At 37.3% G+C, this 20,440-nt stretch overlaps 2 protein-coding genes across 8 annotated transcripts in view; one reads left to right on the top strand and one right to left on the bottom strand.

Annotated features, from left to right (window-relative positions):
* Positions 1-10,139, top strand: part of zmp:0000001236 (mastermind-like protein 2) — a 44,735-nt gene extending 34,596 nt beyond the window's left edge. For all 3 annotated transcript variants that reach the window (XM_043259200.1, XM_043259198.1, XM_043259201.1), the window contains exons 4-6: positions 7,013-7,180; positions 7,327-7,435; positions 8,493-10,139. In XM_043259200.1, the coding sequence (XP_043115135.1) occupies positions 7,013-7,180; positions 7,327-7,435; positions 8,493-9,316 (1,101 nt within the window). In that variant the 3' untranslated portion in view covers positions 9,317-10,139. The remainder of the gene's footprint in view (positions 1-7,012; positions 7,181-7,326; positions 7,436-8,492) is intronic.
* Positions 10,140-10,264: 125 nt separating this feature from the next.
* Positions 10,265-20,243, bottom strand: mindy4b (MINDY family member 4B). Of its 5 annotated transcripts, none has more exons than XM_043259203.1 (12): positions 20,098-20,243; positions 18,829-18,923; positions 18,722-18,749; positions 16,271-16,441; positions 15,825-15,947; positions 12,900-12,994; positions 12,491-12,656; positions 12,334-12,399; positions 12,129-12,199; positions 11,799-11,871; positions 11,534-11,710; positions 10,265-11,304 (listed from the first exon to the last, which is right to left on the bottom strand). In XM_043259203.1, the coding sequence occupies exons 2-12, from the start codon at positions 18,921-18,923 to the stop codon at positions 10,882-10,884; spliced, it is 1,488 nt and encodes a 495-aa protein (XP_043115138.1). In that variant the 5' UTR covers positions 20,098-20,243; the 3' UTR covers positions 10,265-10,881. The 5 variants fall into 5 exon arrangements, with proteins under 5 accessions (XP_043115138.1, XP_043115139.1, XP_043115141.1 ...); XM_043259204.1 differs by lacking the exon at positions 20,098-20,243 and having other exon boundaries at positions 10,265-11,024; positions 11,124-11,304; positions 17,684-18,749; positions 18,829-19,175; XM_043259206.1 differs by lacking the exon at positions 20,098-20,243 and having other exon boundaries at positions 10,265-11,024; positions 11,124-11,304; positions 18,829-19,174.
* Positions 20,244-20,440: the final 197 nt, after the last annotated feature.

The raw sequence follows: 20,440 nt of genomic DNA, 5'->3' as shown, positions 1-20,440 counted from the left end.
AAGAGGAGTCGACTTTAGGCTCTCCAGCATGGAAAGACACGCTTGATTTTGACAGAGATGTAGTTCAATCACATGAACATATGGCTCTTTTTGCAGCCGTAGATGGATAGGTTAAGGTTGTTGAAGGTTTTTTTCAATAGTCTAAAAGTCATTGCTTGTTTGCCTTACAATTATTTCAACATTAACAGCAAATATGTTAATAATAGGCATGTTAATAAACAACTAGTTAATGGTAAGGGACCAGTTAACACTAAAGTGTTGTTTAGGGCTGTCGAATATGATATGCTATATGATAGCTATTGAATTATAATATATAATAATATAATATAATATTGAATAAGTATTCTACCGAAAATTACATCAATTAATCAAGTTATAAGATTCAGTAATCAGGAAATAAAAATTATTTAAAGAGCAGTCGTAAATATAAGAAAATAAGACTTTTTTTTTTTTTAGAAAAATGTAAATTTAAATTGCTGAAATTATGTATATTAATAACTGTGAAAACTAAACCTATTAAGTGCATTTATTTGTCATATTAGACTCAAAATGCAAATAAAAATGTTATAATTTTATTCAGATATAATAAAAAAAAATAATAAAAATAAAGTAAAGGCTTTTTAATTTAACTAACTTTAATTTAACCTAATGTTTTATTGTTATTTATTTTTAAAATACCCTTATGAAATGTTTTCTTTTTCCTCAGGAAATTCTGTGTTGTATATCTGATTAACAAATGAAGGCATAAAACATTAATTTAGTTTTTCTTTCAATTTTATAGAAAATTTAATTTTTTGGCAAACAATGGTTATTTACTATTAAACTTAAAACATGAGGAATTGTTGCGTGATCATTCCTTACGAAAATTAGTTTTTATAATTTTAGTCATAGTAGTATGTACATTCTACCGAACAATAGTAATATATTTCTGCTGCAGCGTCTTCAAATTAAACTGGACTTTTATTTTGCCGGGTCGACATGAATACTCAAATGACTGTGTATATGATATGAAGCTAGTTAATTAAATGGTAAAATGGACCCTCGGAGCAGTTCTGGTGGATGGTGTTTGTGAACTTATGTCTGCATTTACACTAGTGCGTTTTAGTTTTTAAATGCATAACTTTTTCTACTGTTACACCTATCGTTTACAGCATTTCCACCCTCGAAAATGGAGACTTGAAAATGCTGCAAAACCCGTATTAATCTGAAAACGCTGGTGTTTGCTTTTCAGTGCAAAGGAGCATAACAGAGACTTTGGAAAACGATTGCATGGCTTCCCACATTTTCTCTGTGTATCCTTGACAACCCTGTAAACAATAACACCATGCTCGATATTGAATCCATAGATATGTGTTGGTAGATTCCCCGTTCGATCGTTCCAAGCATTCCAAGACTTTTCCGTGATTTAAATAACAACGTATGTGTGGTCGTACGTGCAAGAATGGTCACGTGACATGCATTTTAGGTTGTGTAGTGTAACCGGAGATCGTTTCTGAGTGCATCCCTAGTAAATGGACAGAACGAATCAATAATTTGCATCTATGATTTTTTTTTTTTGTATTCGAGTCATTCAAAGAATCGTTTCAGCCCTAATATACAACACTAGGAAACAGTTCTAAAAGGATAGTTGTACAACTATGAGTGCAGACTGACCGCAGTTCATTGGTTTCATAATTAGTATATCCAAATAAAAGCTTAATGAATCGTTTGTGTTTTGACATTGTGGAGATAATTCAGCATTGATGGGGTTAAATATGCTGCGCTAGTGGAAATGAAGCCAGAATGTCTGTTCCAACAGGGAGAAAAATAGGCAATGGACAGTCTTCCCACAGTGAACTGAATTAGTAATGCCATGGAAATAAAGGTTCCGAAATGGTGCCGTGATCCCACCGGAGCCCTCGAGAACTTTTGTTCGAGCGGAATTTTCTCCCACTGGGTGCAATGCACAAAATGCATGTAAAGAGAGCAGATTATGTGGAGTCTGTTTCTTGTTTCCTTGTTCTCACAGCCTTGCTGATCAGTCGTCAGCCTAAAGTATGGCAAACTGCGTGTCTGCCGTATCACAGACTGTCGAGTGGAAATCTATTTTATTGCACGCGGAGAGAAAAATGTACCGCTCGCACTACCTGAGACTAAAAAAAACCCCTCAGACAAGTGTAATATATCACATTGAGAGACCTGCGTGCCCCAAAAACTTCAAGCAGCGTCTGATACTTTCTGATTAAAGTGCTGTTACACTGACTAGTCAGTATCTGGAGAAGCGATTCAAGTATTTCTGGCTCTGAACTGAGACTGTAGCTGTGCTCCAAAACCTAGTGAACTGCCTAGATACTTGCTGCCTACATAGCAACCAACTATAAATGCATTAGACGGTAATGGAAGCCCTTAAGTGCCTGAATTAAAACACTCCTTACATAGGCAGCAATGCTGTGCATCACACAAAGAGCGCGCCCTACAGGAGACTACTCACACTCGATTTAAATGAAGAGGGGAAAAACCCATTTTAAAATATGAAACTCAGCTTGATTTAAGTCGGTTCAGCGTAATTTGAGTTGAAATTACTTGCACAAATCAAGTTTGAAGCTAGCTTATTTTATTGCATTATTATATATATATTTTTTTTTTACAGTGCATTTCTTTTTGATGTTGTTCTGGTCATTTCAAACAGAAAGAATTTTCCGTTTCTGGAAAATGCAGGTGTTATAGCACTGGACTAAAACTGACTGACTGTGCTCACGCAGGGTACGACGAAAATTTTGGTAACACTTTATTTGAACTAGTTGCTTATTAGCATCCATATAACTAGAATATTAGCCATTTATTAGTAGTAATTAAGCCCATGTTAATCCCACCTAATACCTAAACTCGATGACTACCACACTACTATTAATAAGCAGCAAATTAAGCATTTGAGGAAAAAGCCGTAGTAATTAGTAAGCACTTTTTTAACCTCCCAATTTCTTGTTTTTTCCTGGTCAAAAATGACTGGCCTACAAACATTTCTTCTAAACATCTCATGCTATCACCAAATAATAAAACACGAAATATTTAGTAACACTAGGGGACCGTTCTTCACTGTTAACTATGACATTTCTTTCCAAAAATGTTTAATTGGCTGCTTATTAATAGCATTAGCGGCGCTGTAGTCGTTAAGGTATTGGGAAAGGAAATGTTTGTGCTGGGAATGAGTTGGTTTGTGGGGGTTGGTGGAGAGTGCCAGGCTGTTGTAGCCACGCTACGAAGAGCGCATGTTTCCTGGGAAAACGATCTGGGGCCAAGTCCAGATGCCGGGCCGCTCCCCGGGGAGGGCGCCCTGCCTCCAGTCGGCAGGAAGTGCTGTGAGAGAGCAGCGGGGCCCGGGCCTGGAGTCCTGTCAACTGCTTGTAATGCTGGTGGAATGGGAGCCTAAATCACATCTCTCCTTTATGGACTCGGCGGACACATGTGGTATTCATTTAACGATGCACTGATGAAGAACGAGGAGGGAAAGAGAGATGGAAAACAGCTTTATGACACATCAGGATCACAAAGAGTGGATTACAGAGACGGCCACACTAACGAGGCTTTAGCCCCCCCACATAACAAAGGGTTTGACTGAGGCAGCCGATTTCACTCAAAAGTGAACACAATCTGGCTTTGTGGTCGCAACTTATGAGAATGGTCTGAATTTCTCACGGTATCGCCTGATGGAGCGACTTCAGGCGTAATGAATAGACCTGAACAGAAGTGAATAACTTCTTTTTTTTTCCGTACTTTCGTCACCACTAGAGAATTTTGCAACAATACGACCCAAACTGTAACCACGATAGAATGTGCGGAATGTGACGAGGCTTTACGTTTTTCAAATATGTGGCATTTTTTTCTTTGTGAGCCTTAGCAAGCTCCACTTATACTCGAAGGGTCAATAATGTAATGCTTTTTGGGGCCGATCTATAAATCAAAAAAGAAGTAAATGTGCAATTCATAAACAAATTGAAGGAGCTTCTTCTATTACTCGTACATTAATTCGATCGTTTTCAAAAATGTCAGGGTGGTGCAACTGAAAAAAAAAAACATGATAAATGAGAACGTTAAGCAGTTTTTGCTATCATTATTTCTTTCTTCAACGAATTTTGTCTGCCAAAGGTCATGTGGTGTGACCAACATGAAAAAAAGGGAAATTCATATATAACATAGAGCTTAGTTTAGTAAAATATCATGTTATGAAAAAGCAAGGTTAGTTCAGACTGTAAAATGGTTCAATTCTCAAAAAGTATCATTCTATAACAGCTTTAGTTAGATTTTGAATTGGTGAATATTTTTACAGTTTCATTGTTCATTTTAATTTTAGTACTTTTGTTAGGTGTTTTTTGCCATTTATACTTAAAAATATATGTACATCACTACTAGTTTGTTTGTTTTTCTTTATCATGCTCACTTTTATCTGTCACTTATACTGTAGACAGTGATACATACATATACTTTAGATGCTTTATTTAGATGATCTGGTAACCATTCTTCAATGTGCAATTATTTATAAGGAGTCTAAAAAAAGCAACTAAATATCAACACCTCGTCATCTGTAACCACATTCCTGTCCTCTTCAGGAGTATTTTCTTATTGTCACGTTTTAAATAGTCTCAGGAAGAGATATATCTTAGCATGGTGAAAAGAGCTTATCAGCAGACCGGACAGAGCTCCATCGCCCTCTCATTAATTATCAGACGTCCCAGAGCTGATCCATCAGGGAATGAGGCATCTAGAGCTCCACTTTCTAGAGATACATGCTTCTCTGCGGTTCGACTGTGGAATTCCTCCCATGACAGAGCCGTTCTTTGAGTGTTTTCCTTTCTGGACCTCTCGAGTGGGGCTTTAGAGGGAGGTTCTCTCCTAAAGACATCTGTTCTCAAATTAATAGCCTCGCGTAACGCAGTGGGGTTTCAGTCAAATCCTTTCTGCCCTGGGAAATGTTTCGTGTCAACACTGTGATTGACACTGTATACACAGTGTGTGTTTGGCCATCCATGCTGACAAGTTTGCAGAGGACAGAAGCCTACAGCCTCTGCTGTTTTGCAAGATTTGGGCGCGCAAGACATTTTTCAGGTTCAGGCTTGTTTAGATGTACTTCACTTCACCGAAGCTGTTTGGCGCTGAATTATTACGCTTTAACTTTCGGTTAAGAACTTTTTCTTAGATGCTCGTTGTAATTGATCGCACTGCGTAATACTCTCGTGTTTCTACCGGAGCAACTTGGAGCGAATATGATTCTGACATGTTATGCAGCAACAGAGAAATGTCTTGTGACTTGGGCCTCATCTGACTCAACCACAGAAACATTTAGAAATACTGTCATCATTCATTCCAGTACTTTCTTCCATAGAACATGAAAGGAAATATGAAGTTGAATGTCCAGCTAGTCTCTGTCATAACATATAATGGCCGGCAAAGAAGAACCGTAAATGTAGTCCATATTACTGATGCTCTATATTCCATAACATATTTGCAGGGCTCCGAGGGAATTGGATTTGAATTAAGCATCTTGTGTTGTCTTTCATGGAACCGAGTACAGGTTTTGAATTTATTTTACATTTCATCCATAGCAAGTTGCTTTGCATTTACATTTGATCAGTTAATGTATTCCCTGAAAGTCAAATCCATGACCTTGGCTTTACTAGCTCCGTGCCGTGCTGTTTGAGCTGTGTCATGACAAGCAATGAGTTCTGAGGTGAACTATTGTTGAATGGTTACAGAAAATTGGAAATTTGACATGCTTTTTGTTTGGACCTTACTGGCTCTGCTTGTTTTGTAGAATACTCAGCTGTTTGAAGTAAACCGCTTGAGCAGATATGGACAATTTTACCCTTATAATAGACCAAAATAGACTTAGTACACTGTAAAAAAAAGAAAGAAAAAAAAGTAAAATTTACAGTAAAAAAACGGCAGCTGTTGTTGCTGGAATTCAACCATAAAGACAAAAAAAACATTTTAGGTTTTACGGTTTTATTGCACTAAAATAAGCAATTAACATTAATTTAGCAACATTACATTTAACATACAACCCTAATAAACATAACCGATAAGAAAAAAGGACTTCTGGGAATTTTTACGTTTTTTTTACAGAAATTAACCATTTTAAGTTTTTCCCGTAGCAATTTTACCGTTTTTTAGTTAAAATCATGGTCATTTTTTACAGTGTAGGCACTGGATTTTTTAATTTAGCATTTTAGCTTGAAACCCATAACTGTGTCTCTTCATTATTGATGATAATTGTGCTCGGCTGGCAGGCAAGTTACATTTTTTACAGCTAAAATAGCAGCGTACGGCTATGTAATCAGTGCTATAAAGGAGCGGCTAACGTGGAATATCACAGCCTGAATAAGAGTGCATTTCAGGAAAATGCACAAAACTGGATAAATAGGCCTATGAGATTATCTGTTATTGCGTGTCTCTGCCCTGTGGCTGAATAAATCTGTCCTTAGCTGGCAGCAATTGGGTTGCGCCCCATAGGATCAGTCTCATAAGAGCGTAGCAGGGCTATCAGTCACACAGTAAAACCTGCACTACTGTAAGCAAAAAAAGTCCTGCGAGCCTCATTGACTAGGGTTTCTAATAAATGCGTGTAAAATTAAAGTGATTTAAAACAGAAAACTGTAAGCACTTCAACAACAGCCTGTAAGAAAGTGCTTTCTGAATAATATTAGAGCAAGCGTTTCTTTACAGTGCGTGTCACGACAGGATGTTTTGAGAGTTTCTGACTAATTTGTTCTCCCTTAGGTACCCTAACATCCCCATTATGAATATAGCCATGGATGTGTTTTCTCTAAGTGATAGAACAGTGTGGGAAAGGCTATGGAAAATCCCTATCACCACTCACAGGAAGTCACATGTGAAAAGGGACTGTGTAACATCAGCTTGACTGTAAACAAAGCTTGCCCTCTAGTGGACCGATCGTTCAATCACACCTGGATGAATAGCAGTGGCTGCTGTGACATTTATTGGTAAGGTATAATAATAACACGCATTCCATTTGCAGGGAATTTCGCCAGGACCTCGTTTACCGGTGAATGGGCGTCCTGTAGATGTAACAGGCCAGACCCAACAGCTGAGGCCTCCGGTTCTCAGCTCTCAGCAGAAGAACCCAGGCCAGGACCAGAACCTTCAAAGACCTCTTGGTCAACCGCAGCTCAACATCTCTGATACAGTGAGTGCTGGTGCATTTCTTCTTGCCTAAATACGATGGTTTTATAAATGTTTAGATAGACCACTCACGTTTTGTCTAGTTGAAATCTATGGAACTTTTATTCCTAAACTACTAAAAATGGGATTTTGCTGTATTTTTTTTTTCAGGAGAAACTGAACACACAGGATCAGTTCAGTCGTCATCTAACACGACCTCCACCAGACTACAAACAACCACGCAATGGAGTTGGATCTCAACAGCCAAGCTTATATACAGGTGTGGAATGTATTTTCAGAATTCACAGACTGATAGGACCTTCACATGCAATCTGTTCAATCGCTTACTATACATGCTGATTGGCCTCTGCTGATTCTACTGCAGCCAGTGAGATTTCTTGCTCAACATTTAAGTAGGCTGTTGCAATATTCACCATGAGGTCTTCCTACAGAATGCTACCAGAATTCCTCTAAAACCCTCTACAGCAAGTACACACTGTGTTAGCAGCAGCATGTTAAGTAGATCTTGTCCGCTAAGACAAAATACAGCAGAGGTTCTCAACTCTGGCCCTCAGCGTTCTCTTTCCTGCCGTGTTTAGCTCCATCATTGATCAGAACCAGTAACTATCTAGTAGTCCTGAAGGCCCTGATTAGCTTCTCCAGGTGGGTTTGATTAAGGCTGGAGCTAAGCAGGAAAGTGGACCTAGAGAACCCCCGAAATACTTAACGATGTTAAATCCATCAACATGCTAAAAATGTTCAGAGTTGTCATGATTGAACAACATTCAATTAAGTTCATAAATTATACTCACCCTGATGATGTGGTATGATTAACTGAACCTAGGTTTGGATTAAAGGGGTCATATGACATTGCTAAAAAGTACCTTATTTTTTATGTATATCAGTGTAATGTGTTTACATTTGGTTTAAGCTTAAAAAAATATTATTTTCCACACACCATACATTATTATTACTTTGCAATTTTTACAAAGCTCATCGTTCTGAAAAGCGAGGTGTGCTCTGATTGGCTAGCTATCCAGTGCACTGTGATTGGTCAAATGCCTTAAGTGCATGTTGGAAATGTATGCCCCTTACCATATTTGGAAAAACACATCGGGTCTCATTTATAAAATGTTGCGCATGAAACCATTCTAAAGTTCATCATCTTTTGAATATGCGCAAATGGATGGTTTCAGTGATTTCTCTGCTTTGTAAACGACTCCTAATTAATGTCATTAACACAAAATATCACTAATCATCAATTTAGAACTTGACTTGATTACTGTTTGGTAAATCAGTATTTTACGTCACAGTTAATTTTTATGCATATGCAACAGGCAATGGGTCAGACCAAAGTGACATCCAACCCTTGTCATGCCACCTGCCCAATGGACAGGGTACCAAGATGGTGGCTACCTCAGGAGAGAGAAGGTTTCCACTTGGACAAGACCGTAATTCGGGACCCACAGGTGCTCAGGTTTGTGCAAACCAGCACCGACCGCAACCCAGCAGCCTCATCCGAATGGGGCTTCAGCAAAACAAGCCTCAGTTCCATGGGACCAACAACCAGAGTGCCACTTTTCAATCAAGCACTCAGCATGTCAGGACGAGCGTCAGTCAAGACTCCCTGCTGGGGCAAAGATTGGGTGACGTGATAAATACCAGCAGGATGGACGCTGCTTTGAACTGGGCAAACAGCAACAAACCGAGCAGAACTCCGACAGGACTAGATGTCAAAAGGTTCCCTAATACAGTGATGCCCCAAAGTGACATTCATTTTCCTCCGAGGTCTATTTGTCCACCTAACCAGGTGGCGCCTCATTCTAGCCTGCTACCCATAAACCCTGCCATCAGAAGCTCTGCTCCCAGAGCCAGTCAGCCTAGGATACCCCCTCTCCCTGGGGTGACTTGCCTGACCCAGTCATCCACCGAACAGCCGGGTTGTCCGACCACATTTGGAGAGCTGAGCCAAAGCCCAGCAACTTATCAGAACAACCGGGCAGGCCGGTTGACCTTTGATTTCTTACCAGAGGATGATAACACGGTACCAGGGATAAATGCAGACTCGGATTTCATCGACTCTCTGCTTAAATCAGGTTCAGGCAATGATGACTGGATGAAAGACATTAACCTGGAGGAAATACTAGGCGGACATTCGTAAAATAGGTTCAAAGCATGAGAATTTAGTTTGAACTGACTGTGTTAGGAGCCTGACGTGAATGGCTTGTTAATTTTATTATTTTATTATCCCTCTATTTGTGTGGAAAACAAATGTATAATATGTTCTATTTTATTGTTGGGTTGATTGTTCATACCATCTACCAATATGTTGTACAGTTATATGACGTTCATGGCTTCAGTGTTTTAAATCCACAGTACCCCCAAGTACATACCAATTATCTTTCAATGCTGTGTGATTTCTGTTAAAGCTTTTGTTACTAATCTGTTAGCGCAGAGATTAATGTAAAAGAAACTGTGATTCGGCTTCCATGATAGAGCCACTAAGCATGACATAGGCACTTAAGGAGCAGTTTTTTTTTTATTATTATTCTTTGTTATGGCTCTTATAGTTCAAGGTTATACATCTTAAATGTAATATTCAAATGCTGTTACATAACATAAAGATCTGTTTTGACTATCCATTCTGAAATTACATATCAACGGGTATTAAAAAAAAAGAGCCATTTATGTATCATTTTATTACACATCCAAAAGAGAAAATCTGTAAAGGGAATATATGTATGTTCAGAATGTTAGATGCTATTGATAACTGTTAAGGTTGACCTTCTTTAGAAAGACACGTTACATTTATAAGTTCTTATTGGTAATATTGTATTTATACACCTGTATCTCAATATATAAAATAATATTTTTTCTATTTCTTTTCTATAATGTGCTATAATTCTGTCATAAATGTGTATATCCTATTATGTCAATTTAGCCTTTGATAATAAACTACATAAAAGAAGAACCTTTGCAGCACATTTTGACTATTTGTTTTTTTTTTTTATATTTAGGTCAAATGGAAGTGAAGTGCCACAAGGCTCTGTCTTAGGTCCGCAACAAATCTATGTATCTATGCATTTACTTAAAAATGTTAATTAATTACGATGATTTAACAAATTGAGAATGAAAAATAGCACTTTTGTTATAAATATAGACTAATAAATGCTGTAAAAAAAAAAAGAGTTAACTTTCTGAACCTTATTGTAATGTTTTGCTTTTGTTTCATAAAAAATACTGGCATGCAGTAATTAAATTAAAATCTAAAAATAAAAATTAAAAAAAATACCACATACATGATTTATACCTGATAGGAATCAAAGACTGCAAGGCTTTGAATAACAACCTTGACTTAAATTGATTAAACCCTGAAACTTGAGACATCAGCTTTTTCGTGACGTGAGACTTGAGCAGACTTAAGCGATTAAGTCTTGAGACTTGATACTAGCAAGCTGAACCCATATCGGATCTAAATAGAAGAAAAACGGTAACTAAGCTAAATGATATAGACATGTGTTAAATATTTTAGGTTTTCACTTTTGTTAAATGCTCAGAATCTAAGATGGTCAACTGGGCAGGTTGCGAAGGGTACTGTCATTAAGGTACACAAGCCAAAATGTCAAAAATAAAGCTCAAATCGAAACCAATATATGCATATGAAATTTTCTTTATTGCAGGCCAGGAGAAGTATACTAAAAATCAGGTGACCTGCTTAAAATCTATTCAGAAAAAAGGCACCGTCCCATTCCAGTCAATAACAGCACCCTCCCACTTGGTCCTAATGGTCATCTCTACAGATGGAAACTTTTTTTCTGGGTCTTCTTGAATACCATTATTTTCAGCCTCCCAGTGATGGGAGTGTGTATCTGAAATACAAAAGAGCAATACAATATATACATTTGAAATGCCTGGTTCACGCGAGTATAACCCTGTTAACATGCATGGGCAGAAGCTAACTACTGTACCTATGGTGAGAACTGTTGTGTTGAGCTGAGATGGTTGGCCATTGTAGAAGTAAAGGTGGAAGAGATGCTCCATCTTCCAGTCAGAGAGCAGCGACCGGTTTGGGCTGAACAAAACACTGTAGGTGCCATTGATATTGCACACCCAGACAGGCAACTTGGGGGTTTTCAGCATACTGCCCACCTTAGGAAAAAAAGACCAAATGAACATGGACCCGTTCAAAATAGAATACTACAGTGCAGTAAGACAGAAGCTAAGAAGACGAATGGGTTTCTCCAAATCAGTATGGCGATCTCACAAATCACAACTGGTGGATCAAGTCTTTTACTCATTCGTTGCCTATATTTGACCGAATGTACAATTTTCAGAGAAAGACCAAATCCCCAGAAAACACACAGAATGTGTTGTGCACCTGTGGGAGCTGCGCGTGGTGAACTTGTTCTCTGTTCCAGAGCAGATATCCGACGTGACTGCGAGTCAGGACCCCGTGGAGAGGCTGGGCGAGAGCTCCATCGCGCTCTTCGTTCAGTGACGTACCGTTGAAGACGTGAGGGCTCGCACGGCCCGTCAGAAGCAGGTTTAATAAAGCCTAATGAATGTAGAGATAATCTGACGCAATTAAACACAACAAGTCGCATGCACAAAAAAAGGCTTGGGGTAGGGGTAGGGGTTCTTACCTGTCGACAAACAAAGTTGCCCAAGCTCACATGTAAAAGATGACTGGTGGTACAGTCAAAGTCTGCTCGTATCCTACAAATATAGAGACTTGTGTAATTCAGTCCCTAATTTCATTCATTTAAAATACAAAAATGTATGGCATATCCATAGATTTTATCATTTGACTATATAAAGTAAATGTATAAATTTATGCCTTAAACTAAAGCTGATAATTAGAATATGTACAGATATGAACCGGTGTAAATGTCTTCACTGTTACTTTTGATCAATTTAATGCTTAAATGCAGAATAGAAGGACTACTTTCTTTCAAGTCATCCAGTAGACCTACCTGTCAATAGTCCTGGAGAAGATAAGGCTATACAGAAAAAGTATGATTCCATGGCTTCCTTCTTCCTTAAACTACACACATTCAGGTGAAAGTTAATCCAACATTTTCAAACAGAATTATCACAGTCTTAATATAACATTATATGTAAATCTTATTTGGAGTATTCTATGAAGCTAATATAATAAGTGTTTTTAAATGTACCTACACATTGGATGTGCTCGCAAATAAATGATCTAACATCATCTTTCTTTTTGAAGGTGAAAAGCTGCAACTGTGGAATTAAAAGAAAGAAAGAAAGAAAGAAATTAAACCATTGCACCATTTTAGGTGCGTCTTAGCGAGTCTTCGTAAACCGCACGTACCCTCTCTGTGAAGTTGTCCAGTTTGTAGTCCATGTGAGGGGTGAAGCAGCGCTCTGACGCGACCAGGCAGACGGAGGCTGTCTGCTCCTCACCAGCTGTCCACAAGATGTCAGACAGAGCAGCTGCCAGCGCCTTCCTCTGCTCCTTCTCCCCGACCGTCACCATACTGACAACCAGAAGAAGTCTGAGCCGCACCGCAACATTCTCAAAAAACACACTGTATGCATATTTATCATTATACATTCTTATTCATTCATACATTTTCTTCTTCTTCTATATATATATATAGAAACAATATTTTGTGCCCTCAACCCTTAACTCCGACCCCAACCGTAAATGTTCAGAACTGTAAAAGTTACTAATCTGAAATTCTACCATACAAATACATAAACTGAATAAAATGATCCACCTTTGCATTGTGCACTCTGAGTTCACTGCCCGGTTGAAGAGCAAATATTTAATAATATAAGCCTGAACCACCATCTGAACGGCACAGGCTCCTCCCTGCAAGGGAACAGAAAGAGAAGCACTGTTTAGATTGGTCATGCATTTCTCTCGAAATCCACATGACGGTTTCCTTTAACTGTAATTGCCATTTCAAAATGCAGGGCTTCCATGTTAATGATGAAACAAATATGAATGTGATTTATCGAAAAGCTAGAATCGAAACGACGTGTGCCAGAAGGTTTTGTGTATTTAATAGTTTTTTGCTAGAACTGACAAAGAACTTCTATTGTTTATAATAAGGAATTGTGAATACATCTTGAGTAAATCGGCACGACCACAGTTACACTGACTGCATTACATATTCAAAAAGATGTTTTAGGTTGTTGCTCATAACGAATAAGGATAAATGAAATCTCTCTTTTTTAGTTGCTTCTCTGATGAATTTAACGGTGCACGTTTTTATGCAGAAGTCCATGCTTTTTCAGCTCTGAAAAAAAATTTGAATGAGTGGAGCAGGCCATCTCTTTGTATGCTCTATATCCAGGGAAATGGCATGTAAATTCCACTTTCCAATTCTTGTTGGCCTCAGAGGTGAAGCAAATAGAATCAGTTTATGAATTCAAAAGCCATGCGAGATAGATTTACATTCGTGTTGTTATATTAGAGTAAAAAATAATCATTTGGTAGAGACAGTTACCCTTGAATCAGTTTCCTGAGGGTCCTTTTTTATTCAGATTTTTCATATTTCAAATAAAATCGATTTCCGTTGATGTATGGTTTGTTAGTATAGGACGATGTTTAACTGAGATATACAACTATTTGAAAATCTGGAATCTGAGGGTGCAAAAAAAAAGCCTTTGAAGTTTCCCAAATGAAGTTCTTAGCAATGCAATTAAGAATATTGATATATTGGTGGTAAGAAATGTAATAAATAGCTTTATGGAACATAATCTTTACTTAATATCCTAACGATTCTTGGCATAAATAAAAAACCTTTAGTTTTGACCCATATGGTCCAGCATCAAACTCAATTTCTAGAGGGCCACAGCTCCAACCGACACACCTGATCCGGATAATCAAGCTCTTCAGGATTACCACAAACTACTAAGCAGGTGTGATTTGGAGCTGGTTGAAGCTAACCTCTGCAGAGCTGCGGCCCTCCAGGAATTGCGTTCGAGACCAATGCAGTGCAGTGTATTTTTGGCCATCGCTACAAATCTGGATTTCCCAAGGTATCCTAATGCCGGTGTAATCTTCTAATGACGTGCCCCACACTTCGCTGCCCGAGGATAACGGAAAGCATATTTCCTTACCAGTGATCTGTGTTTAAGAAAACGGCCAACATTTCGAGCTCATGAAGCAATAATGAGGTGGCGGGTAGTGATGCGGTGTTCAGACAATGGTGTCGGGCTAATCGAGCTGAAGTCATGGCTTCTCCGTGAGAAAGACGCAGGAGAAGCGATCTACTAAAGCTTGTAACTCAATCCTTCACTTCTGACAAAGGGGAAGTAACTTTATTGACTTAACTGTCTCACGTTTGTGCTTTACTAGTATTTTTCCGACTTTTCCGGCGTTTTCGATCTGTCAAATTGAATCACGTAATTTCAATAATCCACTTTAGGCATTTTAAAAACAACTACATGTCAACTAGCTGTCCTCAAAGTATTCGTAGACTGTCTGCTTCATATCTTAAACACTTGGACATGGGTCCACGACATACTAATCACAAACTTGGCAAGTGTATGTCAACTTATTCTACTAACCCTAAACCTGCCCTAGCAGCTTACTCTGAGAGTTAGTAGACATGTAACTGTGAATTAATGACAATTAGTTGACTTGTAGTTACTCATAGTTAGAATATATAAAAAATGGACCATCAAAATAAAGAGTAAACCATGGCAGTTTTGAATTCTAGAAGAGAATGTTGATTAGTCTATCGTTTTATGCTCCATGGGAAATAACGTGTGGTTTTGAAATTAATAATAACATTTTCACAGTTGAGTGGGCTATGCCTTCATTTCCAGACGGCAGAAGCATAATAATGACATACATTGTCTGAAACGGATTCTGACCTTCAAAGAATTAAGTGTCTGCAAAAACAGCATCTATCATTTGTGGTCAACCTTTCCTGGCCTGTTCTTTGTTAGCGTTTCCAAGAATAAGTAGGTCACCACTATAGTCTCTGTACAATGGAGCTAAAGCAGATAATAACGGTTGCGTGACTAATTTCGAATATGATTTTTATTTTCTCATATGAATGCATTATTGCAATTTGATGTAAAATATCAATTTTAACAAATGAATTCATTTGTAGCGAGAACATTTCATTTCATGACGTATTTCATTTATTTTTTTGTTTGTTTGTTTTAGAGATACACTTCATTTAAATAATAAAATTTAATGATTGATATTTTAGAAAATGTCACAATATCCATTATCCATCAAATGATTAATCACATCCAAAATAAAATGTTTGGTTTATATAATATATATGTGTGTGCTGGGTATGTTTATTATGCATATATAAATACACACCTTCAGTATATATTTTTAAAATATATACATATATATATATATATATATATATATATATATATATATATATATATATATATATATATATATATATATATATATATATATATATATATACATATATATATATATACATATATATATATATATATATATATATATATATATATACATATATATATATATATATATATATATATATATATATATATATATATATATATATATATATATATATATATACATATATACATATATATATATATACACTTTTATTTTGGATCATTAATCATAAGACAGCACTAGTTTATACCCAGAACTGTAACAATCAGCGACGTTTTCTTATACTCACCACCCTCTCGGTCTCCAGAGCATATGCCATGTCAGAGAAAGGCTCCCGAAACTTGAAGAATGACTTCTTCCACTCATAGTTGAATATGTGAAACGTGTTCCCAAATAAAACATTTCTTAAACTCTGTATGAGCGACAAAGCAAAACACAACGTCAAAATAGCAATAAACATCATGCGGGAAATCTCGGAGGGGGAGGGTATTTTTATTTGTTTTACACCCAGATCCAGTTAAACGTTGAACGTTTTCTGCTGGATTTTTTCACCCATTGAGTGGAACTAGCAGTAGTTATGACTATACGAGATAACCAGATCTGTTGCTTAAAGTTCTAATAAATAAACGATGAGTTCATATCCTGTCTTTTGTCTCCGGGGCACACACAGCTCAAGTCTGTCGCGAGACACGTGGGGGGGTCAAGTGACAGGGTCATGTTCCACGACGGACTCACCACCGCCAGCTCTGGTGACAGCGGCTGCCCACCCAGACTCGGAGACACCGTGAGGGTTCGAGGAACGGAGAAGGGTGCTGTGAACTGCTCGGTGCGATGGGCCGAGGTCGAGGTGGCAGGTCTAGAAGAGTCGTCACTGTCCTCTTCAGATCTGATCTTCTCACTAGGTCTCTATGCAAGAGATGACTTTTATTATATAATCGGACAGTTGATGTATTAATGTGTTCTATGGTGTGATGTAAAAAAAAAAACTCTCTAGTGCTATTTGTAGCTCTAATAATTTATTTGTGTGTGTGTTTTCTTTTTGCTGTCAAACCATAGCACAAAGTACAGATTTTATTTGTCAACTATCCAATCGTAAAACATTGCATGTAGGATCTCAGTCTATTTTTCTTTCTTTCTGTCTTTGATAACATAAACTGGTCAGACGTTTTGAATAGTTAAGAAATAATAAAAATATCTAAAATAAATAATAATAATAATAATAATAATATATAAATATACATACATATATATATATTATGTTCTTATGTTCACCAAGGCTGCATTTATTTGACAGCAATATAATGAAAATATTAATAGCGGTAAAGAATGTTAAATTTAAAAGAACCAAATTTTATTTTAATCTATTTAAAACATAATAAATTACTGCTATTTTTGATAAATCTTTGTATGTCCATGCAGAAAAAAATCCAATCATCCATAAATCAATCAATAAATCTTACTTTATATTATTATTAATAATAATACAGTTTCTCAAACACCAAAGTAGTATATAAAGATTACTATTGAAAATGAAACGTTGCCAGCATCGGGATACATTTAATTTTAAAATATATTTTAACATATACAAATATATAAAGACAGAAATTGGTTCTTTTGAATTGTAGAATATTATCACATTTTAAAAGAACATATTTAAATGTATTTTAAAATACTATTTTACATTTTAATTACTTTTTTGAATTAGTTCATTTGAATTATTGTTTATAATATATTTTTGATTAAATGAATGCAGCATAAGAGACTAGGAAAATAATAAAAAAATTAATAATAATAATAATAATAATAATAATAAAAATAAAAAAATGAATTGCTATTAATTAATCCAAACTTTTGACTGGAAGTGTAGAGTATGTATATTTACACATTTGAAGGTCTACACAGATATGAAATAAGATTTATATATATATTTTTTGTATTGCTTAAAATCTCACTTTTGTCCAATGATAATCCATTTTTTTTTTGATGATCAATGTTCCTAGATCTACTATTTTTTTTACATGTACTAACATAACACAAACAAACACCTGTTGTCCATTTCTCCTACTCTTCAAACAGCAGAAACGCACTCTTTCTTATCCCGTGAAGATGCCAGGTTTGAGATGAACGAGCCCTTAGCGGATAACTCACGTTCTGGCTTCTCTTCACCTCCTCTTGAAGAAGCTCTATGTAGCTCAGTCTGGAGTGCTGCAAACTCTTGATGGTTTGCAGGAGGTCCTGATAATCCGTCATGATGGTCTCTACCTGCGCTCTACTACTGCACGTACATTCGGTTTCACGCATGGCATTGCGTTGTTACTCCTAGTGAACTGCCTCAGAGGTAACGTGGTGGCAAGCTCACGTCTCTCCTCCAGTTTGTGAGAGGACTGCAGCCACTCGGGCGCACACGCATGCTCTCATCCGATTGGCTGACTGCATGTCATGGGAGAAATGACATACGGCCACCTGAGAGCACAGGGTCTGAAGTATCAGTTATCCTAATATCAGACTTAACCACATAAGAACGGCATCGGTGCTTTTTGCACTTGAATTGGAAAGTCGTTTTTGAGATGTCAACCTAAAATTTGGAATCGAACCTTTGCTGATTGTAGCTCCTCCCACTTCAACTAATAAGATATACAAGATCATCCATAATCACGCGGTCGCCTCCTCCATCCCCAGCTCCTCCTTATTCATGATCACTGCTTGCCCACCGAGATATATCATCCGTTCAGCTCACTCCAAATGTATTCACCGAACTGTAATACTCAAACTATTACACATAAAATATATCTGGCAATAGCTTATAGGCTTAGGATGAGCTGAACCCTTCAGAGTGAAGCCTCCCGCCAAATAAAAGTTCAAAACCTCGACCGATAAAAAAGAGAGTGGTCCTGTTTTTACTCTGAATAATAAACTTAAAACTTCCACATCGTTTTTTCCCACTTCAGAAATAATCTGACTAAAGTTTCTTTTTTAAATAGACCATAAAATATAATAGAATATCAGCAAAAATTCATTATAGTAAAGAGAAAATGAACAAACTAAAACACAGTTTGTGTTTTGAATCATACCCGTTAGGAACGGTGTAAAACGGTCATAATTTTGTCGCTTGACAATTAGATTATTTGTCTCAATTAGAAATAGAAAACATTGTATAAATAAATATATAAAAATACTAATACTTACTTTAACATAGCCATGTGGTAAATCCAATCTAAGAAAAAAAAAAGGCAAAACCAGGTGAGTAAAACATGGACGGTGGCTGGGAGGCGTGCGTAAGTGCGTGCGCGTACCCGCGGGAGTTAAATGTCTCTCTCCGTTTGTCCAGTTCCGCGATCTGCTGGAGGATTTCATCTATTTCACCGCTCGCCTCCGCATCGGTGTCCATCTGCAGGTGACGGGACGCATCGCTTAGTTCAAGTCAAAACTCTCCTGCCCCTTTGTTCCGTTTCAGGCGAAAGAGTCTCGCAGCAGCTCCCCCAGGAGCGCGAAACAAAAGAGCGCGCGCGGGCAGGGCGCGCGCGGGCGCGTTTCAGCTTGAACGCCAGAGCGCGTGCGATACAGTATTAGTGGTTTTAAACATTAAAGTGAATTAAAGTGAAGTTTTGATAGCTCTGTTTAGATGTGGTGTGCAGCAGGAATCCCGTTTTTCCCTAGAACCCATAGAAAACTACATTGGTGGAGAAGTTTATGGTCGTTTCATATTTTCTTGCTATAGCCTATAATAAAGTTTGTTATTCAAGTAATAGCGCAATAGATAAATCAACATGAATTAGCATTGTCGTTTAATCTGCTTTTATGAAAAAGTTCAGTTCTGTACATCAGATATGACCCAAACATTCAACACTATTCTCAATGAGCACAATATGGTAAACAACTGTACTATAGAAATGAATAATTCAATATTTAATAGACTGTTGATTGTGAACATTTAAATTTAAAGTAATAGCATCCCCTGTATTGTTACCGGCAATAACAAAACTAGAATTTTTGGATTTCTTTTTCCTCCTGCTTTACAAAAAACAAATGTACGCACAAAGCGATAGTTTAAAATGCAGATATCCACAAAGCTTAGTCTCCATAAAAGCCCTTTGGTTACAGCTTCGTCTTCGTCTACGGTTTTCGACGTAAGCTGCTTCGCAGATTTCAGTAGAAAAAGCACGAGCACAAATGCATGCCAAATAATGCATGATCAAAATCAAAAACCGCAAATGCTGACATAGGATGAACGCGCATTCTGGTTAACCAACAAATCGAGAAAGCATGACTGTACGTCTATTTGCTCCGGAAATAAAGCGGCGATGTGTGCGAAAGATTGAGAGTTCAGGTTTGAACTTTCTCACAGCAAATGGGGATAAAAAGGGCAGTTGTGATACTAACAACTTTAAAAAATATTGTAGGATAAAACCGATGTGCTTATAAGTGCTTCATTTCATTGCAGAAAAGAACAAAAATCAACCAATTCGGCTATTTCAACTGAATAAGTAACTTTGAATAGATTTACTGCTTTAACTCAGTCAACCTAAATCTGTGTCACATAACCTTAAAAGAAAGAGCCGTACCTTATCTCTTCTTCAGAGATGAGCATCAGGCTGCGGTTCTAGAAAGCATCCTTAAACTCAAACCTCAGTGTGAATCGGGTCATCAAGACATTGCTTATATAGCAGACACTTTCTATTCAGGAGTCGGACAGACGCATGACAGAGAGCCTCTTTTCATTTTACAGTTTCCTGGCAGCAGGTGGAGTACTTTGTTTCTTTTCTGTTGGTCTGTATTCTGCGCTGACAAAGCAGTGCTCTTTTCATGATGTCTTGAGTGATGAGAGCCGCTTTTCTCCTCTTTCACAGCATTGTTCCCGGATGCACACAGCCTCCCGAATGCATTTATGAATGTAAATCGACCAAC

This window comes from Puntigrus tetrazona, chromosome 15, assembly GCF_018831695.1.
Source record: "Puntigrus tetrazona isolate hp1 chromosome 15, ASM1883169v1, whole genome shotgun sequence".
NCBI classification, from domain to species: Eukaryota; Metazoa; Chordata; class Actinopteri; order Cypriniformes; family Cyprinidae; genus Puntigrus; species Puntigrus tetrazona.
Note: the sequence above shows the minus strand (reverse complement) of the source record. Positions and strands in the feature narration are given on the sequence as shown.

Bases quoted from the DNA above. Each gene is read 5' to 3' on its own strand.
- mindy4b (XM_043259202.1), bottom strand. From the start codon at position 17,836: ATGCGTGAAACCGAATGTACGTGCAGTAGTAGAGCGCAGGTAGAGACC. The intron at 12,657-12,899 runs GTGGATCATTTT...TCTGGTTGTCAG, and splicing joins TCAGAGTGCACAATGCAAAG to TATGGTGACGGTCGGGGAGA. The intron at 11,872-12,128 runs GTAGGTCTACTG...CTATATTTGTAG, and splicing joins TTCTCCAGGACTATTGACAG to GATACGAGCAGACTTTGACT.